Source organism: Amphiprion ocellaris, chromosome 12 (genome assembly GCF_022539595.1).
Source record: "Amphiprion ocellaris isolate individual 3 ecotype Okinawa chromosome 12, ASM2253959v1, whole genome shotgun sequence".
In the NCBI taxonomy this organism is placed as follows: Eukaryota; Metazoa; Chordata; class Actinopteri; family Pomacentridae; genus Amphiprion; species Amphiprion ocellaris.
Window position 1 is genome coordinate 12,994,429 of NC_072777.1, and position 27,901 is coordinate 13,022,329.

General features: G+C 38.7%; 1 protein-coding gene across 5 annotated transcripts; it reads right to left on the reverse strand.

Moving 5' to 3' along the window:
- Positions 1-484: 484 nt before the first annotated feature.
- On the reverse strand, positions 485-27,901 carry trim54 (tripartite motif containing 54). Of its 5 annotated transcripts, none has more exons than XM_035946097.2 (9): positions 27,755-27,901; positions 24,281-24,448; positions 22,234-22,415; positions 18,478-18,652; positions 14,443-14,538; positions 12,795-13,028; positions 7,384-7,406; positions 4,591-4,748; positions 485-3,663 (listed from the first exon to the last, which is right to left on the reverse strand). In XM_035946097.2, the coding sequence occupies exons 1-9, from the start codon at positions 27,824-27,826 to the stop codon at positions 3,596-3,598; spliced, it is 1,176 nt and encodes a 391-aa protein (XP_035801990.2). In that variant the 5' UTR covers positions 27,827-27,901; the 3' UTR covers positions 485-3,595. The 5 variants fall into 5 exon arrangements, with proteins under 5 accessions (XP_035801990.2, XP_023121295.3, XP_035801989.2 ...); XM_023265527.3 differs by having other exon boundaries at positions 22,234-22,412; positions 24,281-24,475; positions 27,755-27,891; XM_035946096.2 differs by having other exon boundaries at positions 24,281-24,475; positions 27,755-27,891.

Sequence of the window (27,901 nt, forward strand, 5' to 3'; positions counted from 1 at the left end):
CTATCTGTCTATCTACAACATGACGCCACATAAAAAAGAATTGCCAGACGAACCGAAAAATCTGATTGTGAGTCTTCACACACATAGCAAAGGTTACAGGAACAACAGTGACCAAATGAGTAAAATAACTTCGTAGACAGTCAGGTGCCTCAGGGTTATCAATGGAAATCAGACTTTCGTTGACAGCTCAGATACTGTAAAGGACAGGGCATAATGTCAGCCTCTCTAGACAATGTCCAAGAAAAAAAACCTTTGCTCACTTTTCAGGACTAAACTCCAAGATAAAACTTTGCTAGAATGCACAAAAGAAGCCTGAGGAATGTACACATTCTTTAGTCAGATGAGAACGAGAACGAGGCAAATTAGCTCAGCTCCAGCATGTTTGGCATTGACCTGATGAGGACTATCAGAGTGAATGCATAGTCCTGACAGTGAAGCACAGAGTTGGGAGTGTGATTAGATGAGGCTGCATGAGTGCAAAAAGTGTTTGGAAGATGACATTTATTGATGGCACCATAAAGGCCTGTGGATCCAACAAAATACTGGCTGACAAAACAACTTCCTGTTCAACATAATGACGAATCAAAGTGAAGTGCCAAAATTATACAAAGGGGTTCTAAAGAAGAACAAAGTGAAATTATGACAAGGAGAAGTATGTCCCCTGACTTGGATCCAGTAGAACACCTTTGAGGTGTTTTAAAGGGAAACTTAGAGCAACACAACCCCTCCAGCTAAAAGCAACTGGAAAGCTACAAAGTCGGGATGCAGAACATTTGTTTCCAGACTGCTGATATTTAATTCCCTCTATCTGTGAAGTGTTTCCTGAGTTTCTGGCTGCCACACCACCGCAAAGCAGAATGTCCCCACCCCCATACAGTAGGCAAAATGAGCTTTTTTCATTCCAAACATACTTTTGGTGATTATGGCCAAACGATCTGTCAGCAGCACCTGCTTCCAAAAGAAGTCTGTCTTTTCCAGATGTTGCTTTGCAGATTTCTGATGTTGACTTTTGCTTTGATTTTGCAGGTACGACTTCCCTCATATGCCTTGTTTGTACACCATCAACTCTGTGTCTGCTAACCCCCCCTCTGAAATTTCTCTGCAGTCAGATGTTGGTTTTTACTTTTCCTTTCTGCTCAGCAGATGAGCAGCTTTATCTAAAAGTTTTCTCTTTTTCATATCTTGTCTTGAGCTCCTCAATTCCTTTCAACTGCCATTTAGTTGTGACATTTCAGATGGTGAAAATTGCAGACTGGAAGCACTTTGCTATCTTTTTATAGCTTTCTCTTGCTTTTAGACATCAATTAGCTTCATTTCAGAGCCACAAAGTTTGAAGAGTCAGAGATGTGATGAAGCTATCGAGTTGCTATCAGACAGCAGTTAATAATGATAATTCTTGACCCACCTTCAGTCTCACAAGATAAATTCTGAGGTCACCCACTGTTACTGTGTCCTGATAGATAACTTTATGTTTTTGTTCTTTTTCCTAAACTGGAAAATGTCTTTAAGGTCTGAAAGTGTACTTCTACTTGTTACAGTTATGGACAAAAGTATTGACACCCCTGGAATTTTTCCAAATAATACACCATTTCTCCCAGAAATTGTTGCAGTTTCAAATGTTTTTGTGTTGGCACACAACACAAAGGTTGAGTCAACTTTTATACATTTTAACTGGCTTCAGGTGTAATTTCTATATTGCCAGCACCTTTTACTTGCCACAGGTGAGTTTAAACAGGCATCACATGTTTGAAATAAAATGGTATACCCACAGTTTTAAAAGGGTGTCAACAATTTTGTCCGGCCCATTTTTTTGAATTTTGTGTAAAATGATGCCAATTTTGGCTTTTTTCTTTTGCTTTTTTGGGTTTTTCCAGTGCACATCAAGGAAATAAACACATGTATGCCAAAAACATTTGCAATTGCAACAATTTCTGAGAGAAATGGTGTATTTTCTGTTGTGTTACTATTCAATCACACTTACCAATGTCAATGAAATAAGGCAGAAAAATGATCATTAGATGTTTAGCAGAACATCAAACTTAGTTTTCACCTAAAGGTGGCAGCACAACAAACCAGTGTCAACATCTTACTCTAATCTTCCCATTCCCATCTCAGTTCCAAAACACATCTAAAAACCAGCTAAACACGTTCCACTGTCACCTCTATGACGAGACAGGGCATTGTAGAAGAAAATCATAGAAGACATGGTTCCCATTTAGACATTTGTGGCGCGTTGGAAACAGCCATGTTGCAAAGTTGCTCCTGCATGTAGAAGGATCATAACTTCACTAGTGGTGGTTTTCTTTTGTTACACTTGAATCAGGAAGTTCAAAATTTGGGTCCATAAAAAGCAAAAACCAGACCTGATTTGGCTGCTACCCCCTTCAAAATATCTACCGTGTGCAGTGATGCTCCCAGTGCTCCTGCCACATTTGGACCATTCCTAGAGGTACCTCTCTGTAAATGTAGAACAGTCCAGGTGGTTTCTCACTCAAATGGTACATTGGAAATACAATCTGACCCTTGGGAACAGATTTACGATGCACAACCACTTGAATGTCAAACAAAGTAACAAGCATGCTCTTTGTCATGATGCTGCCCTGATGTGCCTTCTTCAGTCCTGGCTCTTCCACTTACAAAGTCAGCTGCTTGTTCTCTGGGTTGTAACTGTGGATCTAACCTAACTCATCACCAGTGATGCTCTTTTAACATAAAGGTTATCACAGTTTGAACCACAATGTGATATTTGGGCTTTGTGGTGAAATGTTTTATGCAGTGAGAGTACAGATGGGAGTTAGCAAGAGGGATCATATTTCTGCTATACTGGCTTCTCTTCATTGGCTTTTGTGAAATCTAGAATAGACTTTAAAATCCTTCTCTTAATGATCAATCTCCACCATATCTTAAAGACTTTATAGTGCCATATTATCTCAGCAGAACTCTTCACTCTCACACTGGGAGCAGTGCATTGCTGTACAAGAAGACTACTTCAAATGTTGTAATAGTGGTCAGACTTTGTCTTTTTATAAGTGTAGTCACAGAACCTCACATGGCTGTTATCACTGTGAAAATCTAGTTTTAATGAGGAAAACTACATTTGTTGTGAATTGTTTTCACAATATCATCCAGTCCCTCCACAAAGTGTAGACAGTTCAATAATTCAGGACTAAAAGGACTCAAAAATTGAAATCTTCCATATTGGTCCCTGGGGCTAATTTACATTACATTACATCAGACTCTGTAGACTAATATATGTTAAGTTTGCTTGTGAAAACGCATTACAAGTGGAGAAAGGACATTGTTATATTTCTGCAAACTCTGAGCTCCTCACCAATTAATGACTGCACCGGAAGCTGAATGAGTAATGCGAGGAGTGTGACGAAACCAAAATCAAACACACCACAAAGCCTTGGCCAAGCAAAATCCTGATCGATTCATCAATACAGGTCAACAGGGTGATCCAGAGTCACAGCCACAAACACGCCGTTTCTCCTTCTTGTAGTCTTTCAAAGAATGACAAATCATTTTCTCTCAAATGTTCAATCTTTCAAAGTAAAAAGTTCTTCAAGAGCAATCAGCTACTTCTCTTTTGGTCTTAATATCTGGAGCTGAAGTCAAATTCTGACTCCGTTTCTTCAAGATCATCTTCATCATCCCCCACACCTGGAGACACGAACATAGTAACACCATAAGTGACTTTGAAACATTCATTCAGGACTTACTTGATTTTGACACTGATTTTAAACTGTTGTGATCAGTGATTTCAATCCATTTGAAACTTATGTGAGTAATAAGTCCCCTACTACTGGAGGGATTTTGTTGTATTTTATTAATAATCATAAATCGTTTCTCTTTTTTTGGAAACATATTTCCTTTATCACTGCAACATAGAATGTGGCCATTTAGTATAGATGTATCCACAAACAAAATGACCCTGCGCTGAGCACAGACGTGTGTTATGCATGTGTATGTTATGTACTGATATCGAATTGCATGCGGGAATTGATGGGACTCAGAAACACCCTCACAATTTAATCAGTTTTTCCTTGTATCATTTCTAACGGGTAAGTCCTGATAAGTCCACAGTGGTGAATTTGTAGTAGGATCACAATCATGTGATCGTCAGCAGGCAGCTGTGCCGCTATCTTGCAGTGCTACAGAAATCTTTAACAAATCCGTGGATCCAGACTATAAGCCGCATCACTGCCAAAATCTAATCAGTTGGTCCTTGTGTCATTTCTGACCTTCCCTGAAAATTTCATCTGAATACATTAGTCCGTTTCTGAGTAACGTTGCTAACAGACAGACAGACAGACAGACAGACAAATGTAAGCCACTCATCACATAACTCCGCCATTCCTAGGTGGAGTAATGAGATCTTAAACTTTTCTTAGTGTCAGAAAAGGAAGCCATTTGCATGCTGTGTAATATTTAAGTATGTATATTTATATGTATGTAATAGTATGTTATTGTGTTTTATAAGCCATCTGTCTATATGTCTATATGCTGCTAAATAGGAGAAAATAGTTTTACCTGCTGATCTAACTGATTGGGAAATGAATATTTGCTGCGTCACATTGTGTCGGTTACCCTGTAAAAGATGTGCTTTTGTGTTGGACATACTGGAGCAGAAATCAATGTTCCTCAGCATGTCAGCGAGGTCGTCAGTATCAACCATGAAGTGGCTCATGCTCTCATAACCGAGCTCCGGACGCTCAATGTTCGAGGCCCTTGCTGTCGCTGCCATTCTGTCAACACACACACACACACACACATTTTAAAGTAAGACTCGGTCAAGTTCATCCTTTAATTTCATTTAGGGAACAGCAATCTCAAATAAAGACAAGAGATGCTTTGTACCAGATTTAGCTTCTAGGACTGCTGTGAAGTTAAATACTGATTTCTGACTTTTGTGTTAGTTTTACAAATAAAATACTACAAATGTAACTTTGCTATGAGCACTTTTTAAAATTGGAATTTACTGTAATGAGCAGCATGCTAGAAAGGCTGAATCTAAATAACTATTAAATTTCATTTCCACATATTCAGTCATGAGTCAAAACAAAAATATTCAGTATTGCACATGCTTCTTTTCACTTTCATGAAATTTTACAGTATGTCAGAACTAAACACAATTTCCTTTCAAAAATTGAAAATAATTTGTAGCACAGAACAGCACTTGCTAATACTGACAAAGGAGATTTAGACACTGACATCTGTTAAAGTGTACTTAATGTCTGGATGACAGGACACATTAAAAAAACATGACACACACTCAGCTGTGTTTGATTCCTTTTAGCTTCTAATATGCAACCAGTGTAGGATCGATAAAGTCAGCAGTAAATATTTAATCATGTAAACTTCTAGTTCAAAGCTTATTGGCACTAATCTTAAATAAAGGCCAGTATTGACTTAATCCATCATCAAACCAAACACACTCTGATCTCCAGTCATTCCCATGTGGCCAGTTGGGGACATCAGTGTCCAGAACAGATTTGTTTGGTTTTCAATCATGTGGCAACAATTAGCTCATCTGTTGTATAATTAATATGAAATGACCAACTGTGTGACAGAGGTCTGATGACTGTCAGAGGTTAAGACAGTGACAGATTTTCACTGTAGTTTAAATAATTCAGTCAGGACTAAAGAGTTAATTTGTTGGGGACTATTTTCAGCAGCGGGTTAACCCACATTTGGGGCTCTTGTGAGTATTTATGGCGAGTTTAAATTAAAATGAAAAGTACTAGTTTAATGAAACGGTGTTATGATGGATGCTGTAATGTGTAAGAAGCCCCCCAATGCTACAAGTGGCAGCTGGAGCTAATCTCAGCTGCTTCATATATATTTCAATAGCTTAAATTACGATACAATATAACACCGTGTTTTATGCACTTACAGCACCTATAAAAAGTATTCATCCCCCTCTGGAAGTTTTCCCATTTACTGCTCTTCACACTGAACCAGGGTCAATTTAATCTGGCTTTTTTTTTTTACAGGAATTAGCAAAACAAGATTCTTTCATGTCAGAGGGAAACCAGATTTCTAGCATAATGCCAAATAATTAAAAATATACACTGGAAAATAAGCAGTTGTGTAAATATTCACACTCTTCATATTGAGTAGATGCACCATTTACAGCTTTGAGCCTGTGTGAATAGATCTCAGTCAGCCTGAACATCTGGACACTGGGATTTTGCCCCATTCTGCTGTACTGAAGTAAAGTTCTGTAAGGTGATACAGCGATCGTAAGTGAACAGCTTTTTTCCTTAACTTCAGCCACAAATTGTAAATGAGATTAAGGTCCAGAACATTCCCCTTGTTGTCTTCAAACCATTGAGGCTGATGGAAAACAAATCATTTTCCAAGTCACAGTTGTTTTGCAGATGTAATCAAGTTGTTGTCCAGGATTTTCTAATAGTTTGCTGGGTTCATTTTATACCCCTACCTTTATCCTGATGCTGCCACCACCCTGCTTAACAGTGAGGGCAGTAGCTTTGTGATGATGTGTAGTTTGGTATCCGCCAAACATAGTGTCTATTCCGATGAGCATAAAGTCACATTTTGGTCTCATCATACAAAGAATTTCTCCCATTTGACTTTAGTCTCCCATATGTCTAGTCAAAATGTACAATGAGAAATTTTAAACAGTGGTTTGTCTTTGCAGACAGCAGCTGAACAGTCTCTCCCATCTCAGCCACTGAAGCTTGTAACTCCTTCAGAGGAGTCATACATGTCTTGGTGGCCTCCCTCACTAGTCTCGCTCTTGCAAAGTTAACCATGTGCTGTATTCTTTCTATTTCCTAATGATGGATTTCACTGTACTCCAAGGGACTTGCAACTTGAAAACTACTCATATTCACCCTCTAATTTATGCTCTTAATAACCTTTCCTTGGAGTTGCTTGGAGTTGTTTTGTCTTAATAGTGTAGTTACAGCCAAGAGTACTGATTCACCAGGGACTGGACCTTCCAGATACAGGTGACTTTCTACTAGTATCATTTGAGTCACATTCGCTGGACTCAGATGATCTGCATTTCACTAACTGTGTGACATCTAATACCAGTTGGCTGCACCTGTGTTGCATTAGGTGTGTCACTTCAAAAGAAGTGAATATGCAGTCACTTATTTTGTATTTTTAATTCACTGGCATTGCTTTGTAGAAATCTGTTTTCAATTTGACATGAAAGACTAATTTTGTGAATTCTTCAGCTTTTTGTAGGCACAGTATCAGAGGTCTTTGAATCTGTAAATACAGCTGTTAAAAAAACATCATGCAGTAAAATGTATGATATTTCACAGAGAAATTTAGAGGTGCTCAGGAGCAGACAATGGAAATGGTAAAGTAAAATACCTCAGAATCACAAATTCACCACAAAACACTTACTTTTCCAATATGACTCTGGCGCTCTGTGAGAGAGAAGACAACAGAGAAAAGCAAAGAGATGAAGTTAATCACATTGTGCTTAGTCATCTGTGCCAACAACATCTGTCAGAAGTATTTGTCAGACATGTCGCGTGTAAAATAAAAACACGGTTTTCAAACAAACTGCCAGCTGCCAGAATGGCCTCATCGTGTTTACCACCTGCTTCCACTAAATATCTTCTTTAACACCTGTTTTGGCAGGGGATGAGGTTGAACATAAAACGGTGACACCTGAGGCTCCGACTTTCTCTGCTACACACATCGACAGCAAACACACACTTTCCTCAGTGACGCAGATGTGTTGCATCAGCAGTAAAGATGCTGAATTTAGTGGCAACCTGCTCGTCTCTTCAGAGACACGAGATACTGAACCAAGGTCACAGAGTCCAGCTGTCTGCTGTCCACTTCTTCTAGGTTATAGTCAAAGTGCATCATTAAACTCTATTCACAAAACGATCTGAAAACATGCATAGTACTTAAGTTGAATTTGGCATTCATGAAGCCACATCTACATTAAGCTGTGTAATTTTAAAACACTGTCGAAACACTGTTCTCTTGGTGATTTTTTTGAAGATCTTAAACGTTTAAGCACGGTCAAGTCTTTGACCCATGATTTGTGACTTAGATTACACTTCATCACTCATTATCACAAATGTCCTCTTTCAGATGAGGAGCCCAGAATCTTGAAAGCTGCAAATCTTGATGTTCGACTAGTTGGAAATGGGTAAGGTTAAATTTATTTGTTTAATGAATGGTTTAAATAATACTAAATTATCTGTTGATGTTCACAATTCTGCTTGTCAGTCTGATTACTTTACCAGTGGTTTCAGCAGTAATAACTACCTATCAGATGTCTGGCTGACACAGCACGACTATTAAATAAGCAAGTAATAAACAAAAACATTTAGATTCTAGATTTATGAACACAAATATAACTCAGTAGATTTTTTTCAATGTGTTATACTCCCTGCTGCAGTATTTAATGCAGGTTTGTTGCTGATGAAACCAGAGGCAGGAGCCAAACAATGTAAGAAGAGAAGAAGTAACAGAAGAGGTAAACGGACAGCTAGAAGGTGCTTGCAAATTATTATGAGAAGTTTTTCAGGTTTTTCAAAGTAGCCGAAACTTAAATCCTGCAAAGCAGGTGTGTCTTTTGGTCATTAGAGTGTCGTGAATGTGTCATCTGCAGTTACACAAAGATGTAAACTGCAACGAAACAACAGCTGATTTCATTCATTCTGGCTGACTGTCCCTCTGCTCTGGCTGAAGATGGGAGCTTATGTCAAGTTATTTATGCAAAAACATGCACTTTTATCTTTAAATTCCTCTGTTTAGTGTGTGCTATTTGAATAAGATTTATAGGAATTATGCCAAATGTAACACTTAATGTAGGACTGCAATTAATGCATCAAATAAAGTAGTATAGAATCAGTAGTTTTTAACTGGGAGCTATTTACTATCATGTATTGTGCAGACATTAAATAGGTAAATGTGGCCTGAGTATTGTCCAAAACTGACATACTGTATATACAGACCTCTGCCTAAAATTCCCTTTATAATGTGTGATAAATTGCAAATAATTTTTAACACAGTCTTTTAGTCTAATAGGTGGCACAATACATTATTACCACATCTTACTTATTTATATTTGCTAGATAGTTATATGCAGTCCAGTAGCCTGCAGACTGTGTTTCTCCATGTTTCTCCATGTGATTAGCAGATCAATAAAGTCCACTCGATGGCCTGACCTGCTCTTTGTTGTCTCAGCGCATGTTTGAATAAATCATGAGAGTGTGAGAGGTGACACTGTCTGAGTCTTAAGGTGTACAGGACCAGAGAACCTGCTGTCCTCAGGAGGGTTTGTGGACGTAAAGGCCCCGACACAGAATCATCTTGGTGGGTTTACTGCTCCAGTTTCCCTCCTCGCCCTGCAGCTCTGCTAATAAAGCTCCTGATCATTATTGACCCCAGGACCACTGAGCTGGATCATCGTGTCCACTGAGGCCTGGAGCTGGGAAAATATTGATGTATTGACTTTAAATGAAAGTGGGGGAGCTTGTTAAGTGTGAGATGAGTTTGTTTAAGTAAATAACAAGAGTGGTGATTAAGGAAAACAGGCCTTCATTTGTGTTTAAACTGTGTCATCTGTTGGTTTAACAGTAATGAATAGACAGTATGTAATGGAGCAGATTTGACTGAGAATAGTTAATGAAGTGGGAAGCCTAAAGGGTACATGGAAGAAGAATTCAACTATTAGTTTCAAATAAGAATTTCGATTAAATTTTTTTTTTTTTTTTAAGTTTACATTGAGGCTAACTGTGGTAAATGACAGCAACTGAAAAATTAAAAACAGAGAAGTCCAAAACGTCGTAAAAACACTGAGAAACTGTTGATACGCACTACCAGTCAAAAGTTTGGACACAGCTTCTCATTCAATGTTTTTTCTTTATTTTTACTACTTTCTACATTGTAGATACATACTGAACACATCAAAGCTATGAAACAAGATATACGGAATTATGTAGCAAACAAACAATTGTGAAATAACTCTAAATATGTTTTATATTTCAGTTTCTTCAAAGTAGACAACCTTTTCTTTGATGACAGCTTTGCACACTCTTGGCATTCTCTCAGTGAGCTTCATGAGGTAGTCACCTGAAATGGTTTTCACTTCACAGGTTAATTTGTGGAATTTCTTGCCTTCTTGCCTCCTCCTTGCCTTCTTGAGACCACCAGTTGTGTTGTTCAGAAGTCAGGTTGGTACACAGTTGACAGCCCTATTTGACAACTGTTAGAATCCATATTGTAGCAAGAACCAATCAGCTAAGTAATGAGAAATGACAGTCTATCATTACTTCAAGAACTGAAGGTCTGTCAGTCCAGAAAATTGCAAAAACTTTGAATATATCCTCAAGTGCAGTCGCAAAAACCGTCAAGCGCTACGATGAAACTGGCTGACATGAGGACGGCCCCAGGAAAGGAAGACAAAGAGTCACATCTGCTGCTGAGGATAAGTTCATCCGAGTCACCAGCCTCAGAAATTGCAAGTTAACAGCACCTCAGATTAGAGCCCAGATAAATGCCCCACAGAATTCCAGTAGCAGAAACATCTCTACATTAACTGTTTAGAGGAGACTGCACCAATCAGGCCTTCATGGTCAAATAGCTGCTAAGAAACCACTACTAAGGAAAAGTAACAAGCAGAAGAGATTTGTTTGGGCCAAGAAACACAAGGAATGGACATTAGACCAGTGGAAATCTATGCTTTGGTCTGATGAGTCCAAATTTGAGATCTTTGTTCTACCCACTGTGTAGAAAAGGTGAACGGATGGTCTCAACATGCATGGTTCCCACCATGAAGCATGGAGGAGGAGGTGTGATGGTGTGGGGGTGCTTTGCTGATGACACTTCTGGGGATTTATTCAAAATTGAAGGCACAGTGAACCAGCATGGCTGCCACAGCATCCTGCAGCGACATACCATCCCATCCAGTTTGTGTTTAGTTGGACCATCATTTATTAGCTCTCTGAAACATCTACAGCTGATCCAAAACGCTGCAGCCAGAGTACTGACGGGAGTTAGCAAGAGAGATCATATTTCTCCTATATTGGTTTCTCTTCATTGGCTCCCTGTTAAATCTAGAATAGAATTCAAAATCCTTCTTCTGACATATAAAGCTCTTAACAACCAATCTCCATCATATCTTAAAGATCTGATAGTACCATATTACCCTAGCAGAACTCTTCGCTCTCAGACTGCAGGCTTACTTGTTGTTCCTAGAATCTCTAAAAGTAGAATGGGAGGCAGAGCCTTCAGTTATCAGGCACCTCTCCTGTGGAACCAGCTCCCAGTTTGGGTTCGGGAGGCGGACACCCTCTCTATTTTTAAGACCAGGCTTAAAACCTTCCTTTTCGACAAAGCTTATAGTTAGGGCTGACTGGGTGACCCTGACGGGGTGAGCTGGTGTTTTCATTTGCACAACTGACTTCCCCTCTTGACGTCCCTTTAGTTTGCCCCTAGTTATGCTGCTATAGGCCAAGACTGCTGGGGAACCTCTCTTGATGCACTGAACCCTTCTCTAACTACCTATGTATTTACTATATATACCATTATTGCATTACATTCACTCTGTTTCTTTCTGTGTCCTTTCTCCGAGTGTCCCTGGTCCCAGAGCTGGATGCTGGATGCTTCAGATGTGTGGCTGTGTTTTATGGTCCTTGTGTCCCACCCCCCACCTCTCTATCTCTACCCCTCTATCTGTATCCCTCTATCTCTACCTCTACCCCTCTATCTCTACCTCTCTACTTCTTCTGTCCCTCTCAACCCGCCCGGCCAGCAGGCAGATGGGTCCCCCCATATTAGAGCCGGGTTCTGCTCGAGGTTTTTTTCCCTGTTAAAAGGGTGTTTTCCTTGCCACTGTCGCCTTTTGGCTTGCTCTGGGGGTCAGGCATATGGGTTCTGTAAAGCGTCTCGAGACAATTTGACTGTAATTGGCGCTATATAAATAAAATTGAATTGAATTGAATTGAATTTTTCAACAGGACAATGACCCCAAACACACCTCCAGGCTGTGTAAGGACTATTTGACCAAGAAGGAGAGTGATGGAGTGCTGCATCAGATGACCTGGCCTCCACAGTCACCTGACCTAACCCCAATCCAGATGGTTTGGGATGAGATGGACCACAGAGTGAAGGCAGAAGAGCCAAAAAGTGCTCAGCATCTCTGGGAACTCCTTGAAGACTGTTGGAAAACCATTTCAGGTGACAACCTCATGAAGCGCATCCATAGAATGCCAAGAGTGTGAAAAGCAGTAATCAAAGCAAAGTTGTGGTTACTTTGAAGAATCTAAAATATAAAACAAGTTTTCACTTATGTCACACTTTTTTGTTGACTACATAATTCCATATGTGTTCATTCATAGTTTTGATGCCTTCAGTGAGAGTCTACAATGTAAATAGCCATGAAAATAAAGAAAAAACTAACGAAAAGGTGAGTCCAAACTTTTGACTGGTAGTGTAATTCAGGGCCCTGAACATTTTCAGAAATGTCGCCATCGCAAAAACGCCTTGTGGCTGCCAGTTTATTTTCCATCATAACCAAATTAAGCATTCTATGTCATACACCCTGAAACAACCATGATAATGCAGAAACTGTGATGTCTGCCTACGTGTGTTCTGATGGTCAGCAAATACAGCTTTACAAGTACAACATCATAAACATTCAGGTCAATAGTTAATGGTGGACTCAGACATGATTGTGAGGAGGAAATCACAGTATGTAAAAAACATGACTTAAACAGCTTCACTGGTGGCTTCACTGTTTCTGTCTAAATCCTGCACTTCACTCTGCAGCATCACACATGTGTACCTACCTGTAAGAACAAAGGCATATGTGGCTCCTCCATGGACTGTATGGCCGACTCCACCAGAGTGACAGCACGCTCCAGGTGATCACTGTGTCGACGAATGAGGGACCTCATGTGTTTGAGCTTATCGTCCTGTTCTTTGGTAATGACACCCACCAACTCCTGCTTCCGCTCCTCCAGGATGGACACCAAGTTGTCAAAATGGTTGGCCAGGTGTTCTCTCTGTCGCTGACCGTTGTCCTGAGGTGAGAGGGAAAGTTCTTGTTCTCAAGAAACACAATACAAACAAGTTTAGTTGGTTCATGTTCACTCTGATTTCAAAACAGGTCAGCTTTCGGGTAAGCCACCACTGTACACCTCTGTATTGTAGAGAAATAAGAGTAGTATGGAACGTTGCTGTGATGTCTAATAGGTGGCAGATATGTTTTTTGTAGATAAACTAAAATTGCAGTAATGTTTTAGCTTCATGTTCATATTTGTGTGACCTATTAAACTTTTGAGGTACTGTCCCCTAGGTTTGTTCTTAAAGCAGTGCCTCTTCCCAGACTTGGAACAGTTTTATGCAGGATATATACAGCAGGTGTGTGTTAATACCAGTACCAGCAGTATCTGCAGGTACTGAAGTGGCTACTAGTGTGATATAGCTCAAAATTTTCTGGTGCCTGCAAGTTCATTTGTACACACTTGGTTAATGATGACATCATGTCTCTAACACAAATACAAACTAGAAAAGCACTCAGTAGTGCTCTACCAAGGCTGTTCCTCCCCTCATATGGCATTGTCAGAAATGCAGCATCTTTTTTTAGAATGCAGCATTTGTTTATTTATTCGTTATTGATGATCACAAATCTCACACAGAATGTGGCCATTTAATATAAATGTACCCACAAACAAAATGACCTTGCACTGAGCACAGGCGTGTGTTATACGTGTGTACGTTATGTACAGATACCGAATCACGTGACCTAAATATGTAGCAGCAGCGGGAATTGATGGGACTTGGAAACACCCCCACAATTTAATCAGTTGTTCCTTGTATCATTTCCGATAGATAAGTTGCAATAAGTCCGCAACGGTCGATTTGTAGTAGGGTCAAAATCATGTGATCATCAGCAGTCAGCTGACGTAGTGTTCACTTGTTGTCATAGTTACAGTGACGCCTTGCCACTATCTCGCAGTGATATACTTTAATAAATCTGTGGATCCAGACTATAAGCTGCATCACTGTCAAATCTAATTAATTGGTTCTTGTGTCATTTCTGACCTTCCCTGAAAGTTTCATCCAAATCCATTCATTTTTGAGTAATGTTGCTAACAGACAGACAAACAGACGGACAGACAAACGTACGCCAATCGTCACATAACTCCGCAGCGTTCCTTGGCAGAGTAATTATGCTTTTACAGTTTGTACAGCTCTGACACTTTTCTTTCATCTTCACTGTTTCTATAGTTACTGCTGTCTGCCTTTGAGTGATGGACAAACAAAATCAAAAGAACAAAACAGAGCAGCTTTACCATTAGCTGCATCATAACGTGATGTCTGCTCATCGCCATTTGTTGGTGGCCATTAAAATGACTGGGTTTACACATCAAATCTCACCTTTTCTATAAGACAGAGAAGAAAAATCATCTTGTGCATGTGTGAGTTTCTAACCTCCACAGTGTGGCAGATTTCCTCCATCTGAGAGATGACTGCCTGGATGTGGTCGTTACTGGCGACTAACATGGCGATACCGTCGCTCAGCTCTGTCTGCAAAACATTCAGAGCATCACTGATATTAATAAATAACAACAACAACCTTCCTTCAATAAATTCATTCTTTATTTTGGACTGTATCAATAAATAAAACAGCAACTCATCCTAACCTCATACCTAACTTTAAGGATGTGTCAGTTGTTTTTCTGTGTTCTGTTATTTTTTTGTTGTTGATATTTATCACTACATTCATCAATGATGAAAACGGTTTAACAAATCAAGACAAGCAAACCAGTCAGCCTCCTTACAGACAATAACTAAAAAGTTCAAAATGTTTTTTTCTTATGAAAAAGACAAATATAGAGGATGGAGCTGTTGGAGGAGTTCACTGAGTGCTTTCTAGTTAGTAAGCCTGCCACCACAAAGCACAACAACATGACTCACCAGCATGCATCTGTTTAGAGGATGTCATGACATCATGCACATTTTTAGAGTCTGTTACAGCTACTCTACAGTTAAAGTGTCATTTAGCGAGTTGCCAGTGTAACAAACATTCTCACTTCTGTTTAGGCCAAGTGAAAACTTTTGTTTTTCAGATTGCATAAAGATGGAGAATCAACAACTTTCCTGAGCCTCATCTAAATTTCAGATGAGTGATTCAGAGACAGAGTGAGAGATGGAGAGGCCGGCACTGAAATGTCAACAAAGCCAACTGCTCAATAACACGTCGGACGCTGCTGCTGCTGCCATCTGCATGACAAAACTGCTGCACTTTGTCTTTGTGTGACCTTGTGTGTCCAAGTCTTAAAAAAACATAACTTGTACTTTGATTCTGCAAACAGAAAAATGTCACTGATCTTTAGTCATGTACATGTGTCCTTCCAGTGGTGACATATCTGTATGTATGCAATGCATTTTCTCTGGATATTAGATTAGTGATCATCTTGTCTGTTGGTGTTTTCAAAGAGATAGCAGGAAACAGGACAGGATATAAACACGTAGAAGGAATTCAGAAAAATAGCAAAGTGGGAAAAAAGGGTGGAAGGTAAAAGTCATCATCCATTTATAAAAGAGCTCCCACTCACACTGTTTTAAAGCACAAACTTTATAGTTTAGTGTGCTTCATGAACTTGGTGGGCATTTGACCTTTGAAACAAGCTTCAGCTTTAGCAGCAGAGCTCTTTCAGCTTAGTGGAGAAATGTGAAGTGAAGTGTAATGAGAGGACTGACGATGAGCAGAGAAAGAAGTGGACAGATGTTAAGTGTTTTTTGAATGAAGGGGTGGACTGATGTGGAGTGATATAAACGACCATTCAAAAGTTTGGGGTCACTTAGAAATGTCCTTATTGTTGAAAGAAAAACCTCTTTTTTCAGTGAAGATAACATTCAATTAATCAGAAATACAGTCTAGACATTGTTAATGTGGTAAATGACTATTCTAGCTGGAAACGACTGATTTTTTATTTTTTTAGGGTTTTTTTTTGGCCTTTTGTTGGCTTTATTAGATAGATATACTTGAGAGGCAGACAGGAAAGTAAGGAGAAGGATGGGGGGAAGACATGCAGTAAAGGGCCGTGAGCTGGATTCAAACCCAGGCCACTGCTTTAGGGACTATAGCCCCTGTTCATGGGTCACCCGCTGAACCAGCTGAGCTATCTGGGTGCCCGGAAATGACTGATTTTTAATGGAACATTTCCAGCAACCATCACTCCTGTGTTCTAATGCTACATTGTGTTAGCTAATGGTGTTGAAAGGCTAATTGATGATTAGAAAACCCTTGTGCAGTTATGTTAGCACATGAATAAAAGTGTGAGTTTTCATGGAATGTAGTGTAATATTCTTCTTTGAGTACGATGTGCAGAAAGTAAATGATGATGTATTCCTGACAGATGCTATTGATGCTATTGATAAGTAGTATAAGTGTGTGAAGTACTTAATGTTGAATATTACAGTAACCATCAATGTTTTGATTAGGATGAATGTGTGAGGGATAAGAAGGCCTAGAAAGTGTGTGAGGGGGAAGGACTGAAAGGAGGTCATAAAGTACAATTAATAACTCTGGAGTGAAGATGCATGCTTTCTAGGAGATGAAATGTGGAATGTCCAATGCATAATGATGTATACTCAAGGTACTTTAACTTTTAACATATATTGGAATCCTAATAAAAACACAAGTATGATATGCATGAAATCTATTACAAAATACGAGGGGTAAGATGTGGACTGAAAGTCTGAACATGTCTGGGCATATTCTCTGTGATACATGACCTAATGTAAACCTAATAGGCATGCTCACTGTGAAATGTAATCTGACAATGAAACATGATATTTGTGCCAAGATCTGACCAATAGGTTAAGAAAGGTATAAGGGTGTCAAAACTGTCTTTCCTATAATAAGCCCTATAGGCGTGGAAGAATGACCAACGCTCACAGCATAAAAGACGGTGCGCAGCTCAGTTTCTTCAGTTCTTCTTGGGTTGTTATCACTGCTAAGAATAACTCCTGGATTTTTGTCGACAAATAAATCCTGCCGCCCTCTGAATGCTGACTTTTCTTGGTAATTTTTTGAAGCTCAGCACACAGTCAAGTCATAGACTCTGGCCTTGATTTGTAACTTAGTTTACACTTCATCAGTGACCCCAAACTTTTGAACAGTAGTGTAAAGTGAAGTGGAGTAAAGAGATATGAAAGAAATGTCATGAATTCAACTTAATTGAAATATCTTGATGAAAGGGTGAGTGATTTTTACCAATGCGGAGATACATGAAGTTGTGTCAAACTGAATATAAATAAAGTCCTTTCAGACAAGGGATGTGTAGGATTGTCTTCTTCATTCACTAAGTTTATTTATGATTTACTGAACGCTGAAAATTCTGGAAATGTGTGATGATAGTCTAAGTGCTACTTTACTAGTAGTAAAATAAAAATATCCAGACAGCTGTGATGGAGGTCAGGACTCTTGAGAACCCAAGAACAGCCGCTATGTCACTAATGTCTTACCTGCAACTGAAACTGTGAGACTGTTTGACAGTTCACCTGTTTCTGAGATAAAGAACAAGAACCATAAGTAATGAATGATGTTACTGCTGTTGCTCAATGTGTGTGAATATGCACAACTGTCTCTCTTAGTAGATGATCCTGTTGCTGTTTGATGCAATGCTGCAGGTATTTGATGAACTCAGAGGAAAGACTCCTACAAACAGCCGGAAGCAACAAAAAGAACTTCAGCTCTTGTTTTGTTTTGTCAAAACTCGGATTATATTTATTGTCGTGAGGCTCATTAATCTGATCTTTTACTGTTTTAGAAATATTTCAGTTTGTGAGTGTGTGGGTAGGTCAACGGGCTGACCTGGCAACCCATAAACAACGGGTGAAGTTCCCGACGCAGCGGCCATGGGTTTGAGTCCAACCCGCGGTCATTTGCTGCAAGTCCTTTCCCTACTCCTCTGCTCACATTTCCTGTCTACCTCTCTCTCCACTGTCCTCTATAATAAAGGCTTGAAAGGCCAAAAAAGAGAAATATTTCTGTTTGCAATAAATGTGAAATTTCAGAACTCAGAGAGTGAGAAAGGTGTTTGGTGACTATGGCACCAAACTGTCTCTTGGTTTTTGTGATGTTTTCACACTTGTGTGGTTTCACTTCTCGCTGCCTTTTTGTTAATGTGACAGCATGTAGTGTAGCTGAAAGTGATGCAGAAATGACAACAAGCAGAGCGACATAAGGCAAGAGAAGTGAAATAAACTGGAGTAGAAGGAAGTGGAGTTAATTAGAATGAAGTAGAATGAAGTGGAATAGGATGCAGTGGGGTGCAGAGAAGTGAAATATGAAGTAAAGCAGAATGAAATGAAGTAAACTTAAGAAGCATAGATTACAATGAAACTATGTTAAATGAACCAGTGGAACAGTGCTGTGAAGTGGAAGAAAGTAAAGTGGTTTAAATAAGGCCCCTGGGATAAATAATAAAAACTGATAACACAGTTATTTCCCTTTACCTTCTGTCTCATGTAAACGCTGCTGAGCGGAGCCACATCACAGTCTTTGTGTTGTCCGAACACTTTGCACATGGAGCAGGTCGGCGTCTGGCAGGACAAGCAGTATATGTTGATCTTCTCCTCTTCATGTTCTTCACACATCAGCTGCTGCTGCTCTGGCTTCATGTTTACAAGCCTGCAAGAGACACAGCGCCAAATATGACCTATCACGGTCACAAGTTTTAGAACACCACAATCATGTGAGGAAATATTGTTTGAAAATATAAACCTCATTAAAGTTTGATGAATTAATATAATTTGGACCAAAAAAAATCATTGTTGTTTTAGGCTCTACATGAAGCAGGGGTACCTGAAAGCACCTACAAAGTTCAGGAAAGAAAACACATTTTTAACATCTCAAAACACCCATAGGATAATCCAGGGGAAGGTATTTTATCATTTTATTATAGTATTTTTTATTTTTTATTTTATTTTATTTTTTTTAACTGTTAGTCATCATTTTAAATATCCTCAAAGTAAGACTTAAAGGAAACTTGGCCAAGTTTTAATCTCATTTCCATTGACTGGTGGCAAAGTGTCGAGAAGACTTGGCAATATTGTGTGTATTGAAGAGGCAGCTTCATTTATCTCTGCTAACACTGACGTATTTTGACGTCAGCGGATGATAAGGAGCTACATAAAAAGTTTGGCTGAGATGAGTGCTGCTGCTTGGCCATTTGGGAATCAAGAGTGTGTCATTGCTCACTTATAGCTTCGTTAGTTTGATTTATAATACCTTTAATAAACCATGGAAAAAACATTTTTGCATAGCATGCATTTCCATTTCTTTTATGGGGTTTTTTGTCATTTCCGCTCAGATTTATCACTGCCTCACACTTCATTTGAAAATAAAACAACCTCACATGGAGGTCAGAGAAGTAAATGTATGCAGTTTGGACAGGGATGGTTCTGGCACTATGTGATGTCCTAAAAAGTACAGGCGACTTAGCGGGAGCCAAATTTTATGCAAGACATTGTCCTTTGGATTCTGACGTAGGTGCCTCTGACAGAAACGATGATTAAGTAATGATAATTTTTTCCACACATGAAAGAAGATGAGAAACTCCAAGTTACAAAACATTTGTGAACAATCACATCTACTTCAGCCCACACAGAAAATAAGGGGACTCCTGTCCTACTGTCTCTAAAGAACGCCAACATCTCTCTTATTTTAACAGTGACTCATACAGCTTCTATTCTGAAGTGAAAGTGACAAATTTGCACTGAGGATGACTTAGTAATAGTAAGTGTGTGTACGCTTTTAAACCAGAGGCAGATGTACTGAAGAGGCTTCAGTCTGGAGCCATTTACTTTTTAGACAAAGTTGTAAAAGACTTCAGACACAAGCTGTATTTTAAACATTAGCTAGTTGATCAATAATGTGCAAATTAACAAAGATTTGGCCAAATTTGGGGCATTTGCTGAATTATTAAAGTGACTCATTGTGAAACAGGCTGATTCACAGATGATGTAAATCTCCAGCCCTCCTGAATCTCTGCAGCTCTCTGTAAACCCAACAGCAAGAAGGACAGCGAGGGGAAGAATTAAAGACTTGAATTCAGAAGCTCTGATCTTAATATAAGAGATGAGATTTTAAATGAAACTATTGTCTCTTTCTGTGCCTCACCTGTTGTGAAATATTTTACCCCTTCTGTTATTTCCAGATTGAAGACAAACCTCTGATCACAGAGAAAGTTTCAGACTTCCTTTCTACATTGCTCCTTTTTATTATGTATGAACGCTCACATTCTGTATTTTATATAGGTTCCTTCTGGAGTGTCTTTGACATTCCTCACCTTTCTAGCACACTTTCACGTGCACACATCCACTTGTAGTCACCGTGCCGTGCATTAAAATGCAAATAAAAACAGATCAAGATGCCATACATGCTGCAAAATTGGCAAACGTATTTCACTGAAATTTTGTCTTATCAAAAACTCAAGAGAATGTGTAATAAATTAAGAAAAACTCACAGAAAATTGTCATTATAGATAGATAGATAGATAGATAGATAGATAGATAGATAGATAGATAGATAGATAGATAGATAGATAGATAGATAGATAGATAGATAGATAGATAGATAGATAGATAGATAGATAGATAGATAGATAGATAGATAGATAGATAGATAGATAGATAGATAGATAGATAGATAGATAGATGCACCACTGACTAAGCATCGCTGGAACAACCCTGTACAGCAGCAGTAGTAGAATAGAACACTGCTCTCTGCTGGTCCTCACTCATTACTGCAACAACATTCACTTTCTCACTCGCAAAAAAAAATAAAAAAATCTGGCTCATTTTCTAGCTGAATTGAGAGTATTTTTTAAATGATGATAATGAAATAAACATTCATAACTATATGCAATAAAATGCATCACATGAATGTTTTCCTGATCTCTAACATTTAGTTAATAATCTCATCCAGTGATAATATTACAATACAGGAAATCCTCCTAAATTGGGGATTTTCAAGAGCATTATTTCAAAATAAATGAACACTGAGCTTGTATTGTGTGACTTTTTCTGTTAAAAACCTACACTTCACTTTAGCATTCATAAGCGCAATATAAATATTTCATAAACACACGATAATGCAGTTGTAGGCAGATGTAGATGCTTGTGAATGGATCTAACTCCACCTGTGAGAACAAATAGATGGATTCAGCTTTATAACAGGTATCAAATGACATTATTGTAACACTGATATAGCATATTCAATAAAATATGATAGTGAAATATATATATTTGACACATATGGCATAAAATAAAAGATGTCTTTACGTTAATAAATACTATGAGGTTCTTCAATCTGAAACTACTTCAGTAAGTTCTAAATTATTGGCAGAATTGTTTAGTGTTTATAAATGCTAAATGGGTTAAAGTCAAAATGTTTTTTTTTTTCTTTTTTTTGTTTCTTTCCCAGTGTTGTCAGACTCAGGTTGTTCTTTAATTGGCTTTTTTCCACCTACATTTGTGAGTAAAATCTTCACACAATCAGGGCAGAAGTATTGTGTCAAAAGTCAGATGACATCTTTTTCTTTGCAAGATATACACTAGTGTTCAAAAGTTTCTGGTCACTCGGGCAATTTCATGTTTTCCATGAAAACTCACACTTTTATTCATGTGCCAACATAATTGTACAGGGGTTTTCTAATCATCACTTAGCCTTTCAACACCATTAGCTAACACACTGTAGCATTAGAACACAGGAGTGATGGTTGCTGGAAATGTTCCTCTGTACCTCTATGTAGATATTCCATTAAAAATCAGTCGTTTCCATCTAGAAGAGTCATTTATCACATTAGCAATGTCTAGACTGTGATTCCATTTAATTTAATGCTATCTTCATTGAAAAAAATGCTTTTCTTTCAAAAACGAGGACATTTCTAAGTGACCAGAAATTTTTGAATGATAGTATATAACTTTGTACTTGTAAGACGTGCTGTATTTGTTCCTGAAGCATCATGCATTAGAAATTTGCTTTGCACTGGCTTGATTGATTTGTTTTGTGTCTGCAAAACAAAATAGCTTATTCGAACAGCGATCATCAGGTGCCTTCTGATTGACCACCTCTGATTTGTTTGCAACTTGTCTATGATAAATTATGGATATTTAAAATGATATCTGTGAAATTTTAAACTGATTTGTCAAGTACTTTCTGAGCAACCTGGTTTGCCCAGGTTCTCACCCCTCACCTCCCTCCCTCACCTGGAGGACTCCTGCTGTCTGTAGATGTCGATGATGTTCTCCACCAGCAGGTTCCTCTGCAGGCCGAACACTCCATGGCGGTCCATCACCACCTCATGGCGGCAGGACGGACAGCGGAAGCGGCCGCCGCTGGCAGCGATGCTCGAAGAGCCTCGGGACTGCCACAGAGGATTAGCTGACTGCTGGAAGAAAATGTAGACATAAAGCAGGGAGGCAATAATGAGCCGTTTCTCTGGTCCTTTTCTATTTTCAACAGTGTTGTTTCACACTAATAAGCCCCCAGAGAGAGGAGGAGGCTGATCTGGCTTATGTTTCACTGAGGGTGGGAAAATATTGGTTTATCTATTATTATTACATTTGAATCATAGAGATTAATCATCTCTTTTTCCTGAAAAACAAATCTTTGACCATTTGTTGAAGTTTACAACACTTGTTTTGAGCAGTTTTTTCCCCACACACTCCTCTGATCATCTGAATAAACACAGCAAAAATCTGTCTTTCGAGCAAGAAAAAAAACCTTTTCTTAAGTTGTGTATCAGTTTTCTAATCAGTAGGAGAATTATAAACAAAAGTAACTATTTCATTGCTAGATTTGTCAGTCAAAGATAAATGCATACTTGTGTATGAAAATGGAAACTGACATTACAACAGACAAAAATAACTGTTATTGTACACTGATCAGCCACAACATTAAAACCATCTGCCTAAAATTGTGTAGCTTTCCCTCATATCACCAAAACAGCTCTGAACCATCAACATGTGGACTCCACAAACCTCTAATGGTCTGTGGCTGTGATGGTTTGTATTGGGAGCCACACCATTAGAAGCTGACCCTTTAAGATGTTTTCAGTTATGAAGTGAGACCTCCATGGATCAGACTTAATTTACAAGCACATCCCACAGATGCTGAAATTATATTGAGATCTGTGGAAACTGGAACCCAAGTCAACACTTTGACCTTTTTGTTTTGTTCCTCCTAACATTCCAGAGTAATGTGTGCAGCGACAGGAGCTACTATCTAGCCGACAGAGGCCACAGCCGTCAGGTTAAACGGTTGCCATGAAGAGGTGTACGTGGTCTGAAACGACGTTTAGGTAGGTGTTAAAGTATCATCCACATGAATACAGAACCCAAGGTTTTCCAGAAGAACATTGGCAAGATCATGACACTTTTTCAGCCAGTTTGCTTTTTCCCCATAATGCACACTGCTGCCATCTCCTCATCAGGTAAACAACACACAAACATGCAGGCGTCCTCATGGCGTAAAAGAAAACGTGATTTTTCAGACCAGGTCACCTTTTTCAGTTGTTCCATGCTCCCGTTGTGATGTTCCCTCACAGCTGTGGACATGGGTGAGCATGTCCAGTCTGACTGGTCTGAAGCTACACAACAAGCTGTGATGTACCCACTATATGCTACACCTTTCTATCATAGTCACGTTTAAGGTTTTCAGCAGTTTACTCTTCTGTGTGATCAGACCACACAGACCAGCCTGAGTTGAACCCAAATGTATCAATGATATGTCACCAGTTCACTTTTGGTTAGTAGTACATACCAGGAACGCCTCACAAGAGATGAACTGACATGAACAGACTGTTCTCTTGCTTCTTCATAAATCACAACCGCTGACAGGAGTCATTGTAGTGACATGATCAATGTCTTTTACTTCCCCTGTCAGTGGATGTAATGTTGTGGCTGATTGTTGTACATATACTGTATATATTTTTGATTTTATCCACAGCACAAACTAAGATATATGATACATGGTTTAGTGCTGAAAACCAGTAAATATGTGATTTAAGAAAAGGCCATTTATGAAAAGCATAACAAACTGTGGTAGCAACATAAGAAAATCGGGTGGGATTCATTTTAATACTGTTGTTCTGCTGTGAAACTAACATCGCTAGAAATCATGTCACTGCTGTGAATCTAAGGTGACTACAGCCTCTGAGAACAAAGTTTTTGGTTTAAAATTAACTATATAGTCTCAAATTAAAACCCGGAAAGGCTGTACTTACTTTAGAAATGAGAAGACACTCAGTCTCACCTGGAAGATGTCGTTGGCACACTTGCGACAGAGGTTGTGCTGGCAGGGCAGGATCACTACGGGTTTGGAGAACAGCTCCAGGCAGACGGGGCAGATCAGCTGCTTCTCCAGGTTCTCCATAGTGACTCCACTGCTAGCTCCTGGCCCAGAACTGCCTGCTGCTGGGGGCTTGAAGCCGAGAGTAAAGTTCATCACCTCCGGGCACGATGAGTAAGACGTCAAAGAAGGGAAACAAGTGTGAGATAAACCTTCCTCCACTGCTCTACCCTCAAATGACAGTAAATTCTGCTGGTTTTATTGGTATTTTCTTTCTGTTTTTCCTTCTAGCTATTGCACCATCTCTCTCTCCAGTTGTCCATCCCCTCTGCCAGCCTGCCTAAGCCCCACATACAGACCCTCCTATGCCCCCAGCCTCAATCCCACAGCAGCCAGCCTGTCGACTGTTTGTATTTTTAGCTCCTCCGTTTGTTCTGGCTTGGGTTACTGTCTAAACTGCGTTCCACAGCCGGAGAGTGCGGGTGTGGCAGGAGATTAATGCAGTGGTCAGTATCAGGGTTCAAATGTTAATGTTTTTATGTAGTCTGATACTTTATAGGAGATCCTGGTGACATAATGCAACCTCTGGCAGCCATGTTTGAGGTCAGTAGCACTCTGGCATAAACAGACAGTAGCGTTACTCAATGTAGACGTCTGTTTGTCCCTGCAGAGCACATAGCATCTGTTATTTATCCTACTTTCTGACAAAGTCAGACATACAACTGAGATATTGATATACAGTTACAAGGAGTAGTAGCTGTGCTGTATTTGCTGGACTGTTTTGAAGACCCAACAAAGTAAATAAATCTCTTGTTTTTAAGTCAAATATATGTTCACAAGATAAAAAAAATCATTACAATAACATCAAAAGGCTTCAAATCATTAATTTCAGTTACAATATCACTTAAATATCAAATGAATCAAAACTGTATTACCTTTCAGTAGCTGCATTACTTCTAAGTTGAACAGCAGCGTGTTTGTTCTGATGTAAAATTAAAAACTAACAGCTTAGATTCACTGTAGGAAGTCAATACAACAAAAGTCAGTACACCTTTCATGATTGAGAATCTTTTTTCACTCCGCCAAGGAACGCAGCAGAGTTCTGAGACGATTGGCGTACATTTGTCTGTATGTCTGTTCGAAACAATACTCATAAATGGACCAACAGATTTGGATGGAATTTTCAGGGGAGGCCAGAAATGACACAAGGACCAACTGATTAGATTTTGATAGTACTGCACCAAGGCTGTCTGACATTTTGTCATTTCTGACGGATGAAATCTTTAATAAAAAATGGCCTTGCGCTAAGCACAGGCGTGTGTCATGCATGTGTACGTTATGGACGGATACCGAATCACGTGACCTAAATATGTAGAGGGCAGCGTGAACTGATGGGAGTCGGAAACACCCCCGCAATTTAATCAATTGTTCCTTGTATCATTTCCAGTGGATAAGTCCTGATTAGTCAGCAGCGGTGGATTTGTAGGAGGATCGCAATCATGTGATCGTCAGCAGGCGGCTGACGTAGCGTTTGCTGGTACTTATAGTTACAGTGATGTCATGATGCTATCTTGCAATGATACCGAAATCTTTAACAAATTCATGGATCCAGACTATAAGCCACATCACTACCAGAATCTAATGAGGTGGTCCTTGTGCCATTTCTGACCTTCCCTGAAAATTTCATCCAAATCCGTCAGTTCATTTTTGAGTAATGTGCAAAGACAAATGTACGCCAATCGTAACATTTAAATATTCAGTGTTCTCTCACACTAGCCTCTCACTATTTAAATGAGGGAGTGGTATCATCCATACAGCCAGCCAATCAGAACAAAAGAACAACAACCATTCTAAAAAAAACAAAAAAACAAACACATGCATGATTCATAAAGCCTATACATGCCTCTTTTTGTTTGTTTCCTTCCATTTTATTATCTGCTATCCCTGTGGGAGATCCTAAATTTAAAAATGTAGAGTGTGTGTGACTGAGTCATCAAGCCAGAAGAGGCGGCATGAAAATAAATCAGAAGGAAAGAGCTTGTCAGTAATTAGATCCTAATATAAAGCTGAATGGAAGCGCTGTCCAAGCTGCTGCTTTCCAAACACACACAGCTCACAGGACACATTTCAACTCCAGTTAAATATCTTTATTTGACTCAAGAGCGCCATCTGCTGTTTCTCTCCTCTACATGTATCGGCTTTATTTGATGGCATCAGTAAAATACCGCTGCTATTGAATGTCTGTGTGACTGATCAACCCTCTAATTCTTTTTTTTTTTTTTTTTTTTTTTTTAAAGTATCTGAAAATCTTCAATCTGGATCTTTAAAATGGGATGCTGTAATATTTGAGATAGGAAAGAAGAAATTCATATCTTAAGTAATGTTGTCTGTTTCTGCATCTTATTTCATCTTATTTATAATGCTTATGTACTTTCAACATATTTCAGTTGGATATTGTGTATGTTCTTATGGTGTGTGGCAGTTAAATTTGTTGTTTCTATTTAATTAATTTACTTTTGCAACAATTAATTCTGTTCAGTTTTATTCATATAGTGCCAATTACAATTCAGATTGTCTCAAGATGCTTTACAGAATCCATATTCCTGAACCATATGCTTACACTGTGGAAAAGGACACGACTTGTGGGGAGCAAAGGGGATATACTCTGTTTGTTTTTTTTTATCCTTCGTGTTGTCCAGCGGGACAAAATTGACCCGTTTTAAAGTTTGAAAATGTGGAAAAAAACATATTTTTCACAGTGAAACTTCTGATGTCCACATTTTCAACATTTTTGGGAAATCTTTGAACATTTTTTGGTGAAAAAAAAAGAAATGTTAAAAAAGTTTCTTAAGAACATTCACAAAAAAATCTTGATTTTTTTGTGAATGTTCCTAAAGAAAATATTAGAAGTTTTACTGATATATATGGACTCACTTTAGATATTTTTAGGATTTTTTTTGGAAGATTTTCACTCATTTTTTGATAATATTTACAATAATTTTCTTGCCAAATTTGGGGAATTTTTTTTAAATAAATCTTTTAAGGGAAACTTTTAAGGAATTATTGGAATTTTCTTTCTGAAGGTTTTGCAAGTTTTCAGAAATTTGGAGAATTTTTTTTGCTGAATTTTTGGATTTTTTTTCAGACAAGGAAACACTATTTTCTGGTGCCCGTAAATGAAGACAACAGGTGGGTTAAATAAAAAAAATATACAGAATGTAGCTCCTCTCCAGTTTAAACACGGACGACAAGGTGTTCTTTTCTAGACATTTATTTCCGACGTCATGCCGAAGTGTCGATGCCGCGAGAACTAAATAAATAAATATAAAGTTTATAAATAAACATATAAGTCGAAGTACAAGTTTACAATAACAATTAAAGAAAAGCACAATAAACACAAACGACAGCACAATGTAAAAATAAACATAAGCTTTTTACCTCATTGGCCGCATAAACTTTTGGGGAGAAACCTCCAACCGAAAACACTGCATTCCTCCTCCGTCTTCTCATTCATTCATTACAATGACAGGTACACTGCTCCATGTGGCGATTGATGTGTGTCTCTCAATAATCTACCTGACTACA